Source organism: Pterocles gutturalis, unplaced genomic scaffold (assembly GCF_000699245.1).
Source record: "Pterocles gutturalis isolate BGI_N339 unplaced genomic scaffold, ASM69924v1 scaffold52161, whole genome shotgun sequence".
In the NCBI taxonomy this organism is placed as follows: domain Eukaryota; kingdom Metazoa; phylum Chordata; class Aves; order Pterocliformes; family Pteroclidae; genus Pterocles; species Pterocles gutturalis.
In genome coordinates this window covers 301-4,618 of record NW_010104944.1, presented here as the reverse complement: position 1 = coordinate 4,618, position 4,318 = coordinate 301, and the positions used below count along the sequence as shown (strand labels likewise).

The 4,318-nt window shown below is 41.2% G+C and overlaps 1 protein-coding gene across 1 annotated transcript; it reads right to left on the bottom strand.

Moving 5' to 3' along the window:
* Positions 1-217: 217 nt before the first annotated feature.
* Positions 218-2,651, bottom strand: ALKBH1 (alkB, alkylation repair homolog 1 (E. coli); the record flags this gene model as incomplete). Its single annotated transcript, XM_010087200.1, has 3 exons — positions 218-641; positions 1,227-1,420; positions 2,561-2,651. Coding segments are annotated over 3 exons (709 nt in total), but the record flags the coding sequence as incomplete, so codon positions are not given.
* Between the last annotated feature and the right edge of the window lie 1,667 nt (positions 2,652-4,318).

Here is a 4,318-nt window from a genome sequence, read left to right as displayed (position 1 = left end):
GAGTTCATCTCCTGAGTCCCAGTCCTGAACCTATCCTTCTTTTCCTTTTAAATTCTTTTTCTCCCCCAACCTATTTCTTACACCAAGAAGGACTACATTTATTCTGCAGAAGTTTATTAATCCCCATACAGAGAAGTGACTTCTAGTATGATTACATTAGTTCCCAATTCCATATGGAGGTTGCCTGTCCAGTCCATGTCAGCATGATCTCCTGGTCTCAGCTGTCTATATTCGGTTTATGTCTCTTGGCTCTGCAGTTCTCCTGATGGTGACTGTCTTCAGAGGGTGCTTGGCCCTTTGCATTTTTCTCTGATTCCTCTGGAAATTTCTGACCCTCAGCCAACACCTGCCGAATAGTCATATTAATGCGGGAAGACTGCAAGTACTTGGCACAGACCTGCCAGTCATCATCAGAGCTGTGCTCAATGACTGAGCCAACAGGAAGGTCTGAAGAAAGTGCTTGGTCCAGGCACGAAGGCAAAGCTGTCCCTTCAGGGTTAGGGAGGACCCGGGGGACAGCATGGTACAGCAGACGGCTGAAGCCAGACATCACCATGATATCTCCACTGTGCATGAACATTGCTGTTGGGGCTTCCTCCCTCTTCAGGCCCCCAAGCAAAAATATTGAGGATTGCCCAAAGCTACAGATTGTGTGAGCATGGAGAGAGAAGAGAAAACAAATTAAGGCAGAGAACAATTATATGTACAGTAAGAAAATATTAGAAGTTAAATTCCTTAGAAAAAACAAAACAAAAAACCAAACCAAACCAAAAACCAACCAACCACCACCACCTTCACAGAATAAAAAACCAGATGGACTCCTAGGAACAACTTTACAATGAGAGCAAGGAAAACAGGCTTAGAAGCCCGGTTCAAGGCAGGCATAGTGTAACCAGTTGCCCTGCCAGCTTTGAAGCTCTGCTGAGGTATTTCATCCTTGCCTGTTAGTATCCAGTTGCCACTCTGCTGCTTTAGAACAGAACTGTGCTCTGTGCAAAGAGCTTTTCCACTCCAGGGGCCACACCCATGCTAGTCAAGCAGTTTTCAGAAAAAAAAAGCCTATGCCCTTGAGCTACAGCTTGCTACTATTCAACTCTTCAGAGTGAACTTTGTATCTTCAATCAGCAAGCTACATCACACGAACTTCGTATAACCATATGCAACTATAGGAAAAAAAGTCACCAATCCTTCCACAACACACTTTGCAAGTACTTTCCTTGACCCACCTGAATGATAAAAGTGGCCGAGAATGGTCTAGTTCAGACTGATCCACATGAATTCCCAGTGAAGAGTCAAAATGATAGTAATTCAAGATCCCTGCTTGGGCTTGGAAACCCTGGAACCCACAGGCTGCAGCCACTTGTTCTGACAGGAATGCAAGGTCTGAGGGGAAAGGAGTGTGGTGTTTTGCTGAGTACTTCTGGAGGAAGGAGAATGGAAAAAAAAAAAAAAAAAAAAAGAAACCACACCCAGAACATCAGAGCAGCAAATACAATTGGAAACAAACATTGAATGAGAACTCAGAAGTCTGGCTGATACATCATGGAGAAGGACATCATACTTGCCTGGAAAATGACTACAACATAGACCGAACTACAACAAGCTTATCTCTTATAATTTAATTCTGGGCCTATGCTGAGACTGACAAAGATTCAATTAATCGTGGAATTAATCATATCTGGATGGAAAACTTGAAGTTAGTAAGATTAGTACCAACATCCTGAGGATCTACTTGGTCACTACCTCAAGCTGCCAATGGAGAGACAGTTCTATATCTCATCAACAGAGCTCTAAAACAAGCATTTTTGTTGCTTCTTTGAAGAATAAGACAAAAAGGAATCAATTGCAAATCTACTTTTTCTCTCTCCTGTGAGTGATTCTGAGAGGAGTGGAAGGGAACAACCAAGTTGTCACTAAGGTCAGGGTAACAGGGTGACGTGGTAAACATCAGGCTGCAAGCAGATTTGGTTAAGTACCTGTAATACACTGATAGACTGCATATCCACCCTGCCATCCTTTCTCAGCCTCCATCTGACTCAGTCTTATGAAAAAGTTTATTTTGGTCTCCACAGTATTCAGGACCCCCAACATAGCTGTTCGTTGGTGAGACTGTACTATACCGGTTCAGACTCAAGTTCAAAGCCACATCAGCAGCAGTCTCTCACCCCTTGGAAGATGAGTAGTTTCTCAGAAGGAGCTGCCTTCAAGCACTCAAGGTCATTCTTACCCTAAGTAGTTAACGACACTTTTGCAACTGTCCCTTTTGGTAGGGTAAAAATACTCACCCTGAAATGGAGTTACAGGTCTAGAGCTGAGTATATGCTACCATGTTACCTTTCAAAGGAAAGAATACAGCAATGGACTTTCGCTGTTAAATCCTCCACAGTAAACTAAAACAGATTAAAATGTTCTTACAAGCATGTATTGTTACAGCCTTCCCTCAAGGCTGTCTTGTAGGATCACAAGGATTTTCCTACATTTTATTCCATTATATCCTATTCTGTCTGCCATTCTGAGTGCTTACAGCTAAGAAAAATGGAGAAGAATTTATTTTCAATACCTTAGTATCCCAATTATAATGGTAACCAAGGGTCACCCAGCGCAGCTTCTCCAATAAGCTTCTTGGCTCCCATTTACTGGAACCTTTCCTTCTGCAAAGCCAAAATGGAAAGAATTAGAATGTGTTAATTTCTGAGGGGTTTTCTGGTAGTGCAACATACAGTAATGAGATTATCTCATCCATATGACAGCCTATTAAAACCATCAATGTTAAACTTTTATTTTCAGTGCCGTTATTTTTTCCTCCAAAGACCTTGAAAATCCAGTTCATGCAATTTGTGCAAGCTGTAGGGCCTGCTGCCAACTGCTGTCTGTTTGAAAACTTCGATTTTCAACACAGTACCTAGCAGGTTATTAGATGGAGACAACAGTGAACTGGTGCAGATTTAGAAATCAGAATTAAGCATGTACTATCTGAGCACCTGAAACTGAAAGAACAGAATCTGTGAAGATCTAAAAGCTGCAAACACAAGGAAAACATATTCTAGGCACTTAAGAAAGGAAAATGCTTCGCCCGACAGTAAACCATACCAAGCTGCATAATACTGCAAAGGGCAATTAGTTCTACTACTTGGTACTTTTATAAGAAGTCCTTAGCACAGCCTGACTCAATGTTCAGTAAGAAACAGGACAGCTTTAGCTATGACCATACACATCTTGTAATGTCAAGAAGTCCAGATTGCAGGTGTCTCCTGTCCAGACTGCTATGCAGGACAAAAACCTGTTCTTCTCAAGTGACAACCCTAATGCAGCGGGACCCAGTGGTCTGAAACCACATGACAATTTACCATTCTTACTTGAAGGTGGTGATGGCAGGAAGAGACCTCAGTGATGGGCTTTTACTATGGCCTATGGAAAAGTCCTTACAACTTACATCAAAGAACATTACTATAGTAATTAAGAGAGAAACATGATAGTGACAAATATGAAAAGAAGGTACGTGTCTTTTAGTCCACTTATTCCAGCAATTTCAGCTTCTTCTCTCAAGCTACATAATGTGTTATGGTAAAGAAAGAAAGAAAAGGGAAATGTACTGAGAACATCAGAATAAACAGTAGCACCAAAAGGCTGGCTCTCATTTACAGTCTCATTAGTTCAGTAAACCATGTTCTCTTTTACAGAGCTGCATTTAATGTGCATTTCTACCTGGATACACAGCTTGCTTCTGTGCTTCACCTATACTGTATTGATAGCTCCTAAGCTAAACCAGAAACAGGAGTAAAAGGCCAGTTTCTCTACCTGTAGTAATTTTTCATAGCTCATTGATTGTTGAAAGAAAGTCATATTTCCAGATTCCATCTTTGTCATAGGGTAATAGCAACTGCAATTACCATAATGCAGCAACACAGTAACTGTCAAATACATGCTGCCTGGAACAATTTATGGAGCCTACAAGCAGGTGACACAGCATTTAGAAAAGAGAGAGCCCACAACTCATTCCTCTACATGTTTCAATCAACAAGCTTAATGTTCATAATTAAACATTTTTAGCACCTGCCTTTTGAAAGTGCCCTTCGACTTTTGCTACAGCACTAGAGTGTTTGCACAACAGCAAGAACCCTAATATGCTTGGTAGAACTTTATTCCCAGAACTTAGTATTTTGCATGTGATTTCACATGTGATTGCTAAGGAGAGAAAAGTATGAGCATTCTGTATCTGGAAACAATAAGTTCCTAGAGCTGTAGCAGCAGGTGCTCCTACAAGAAAGCACAGAGAAATTCTGGTGTAATTATGTTAGCAAAGAGCAAGACTGTATAG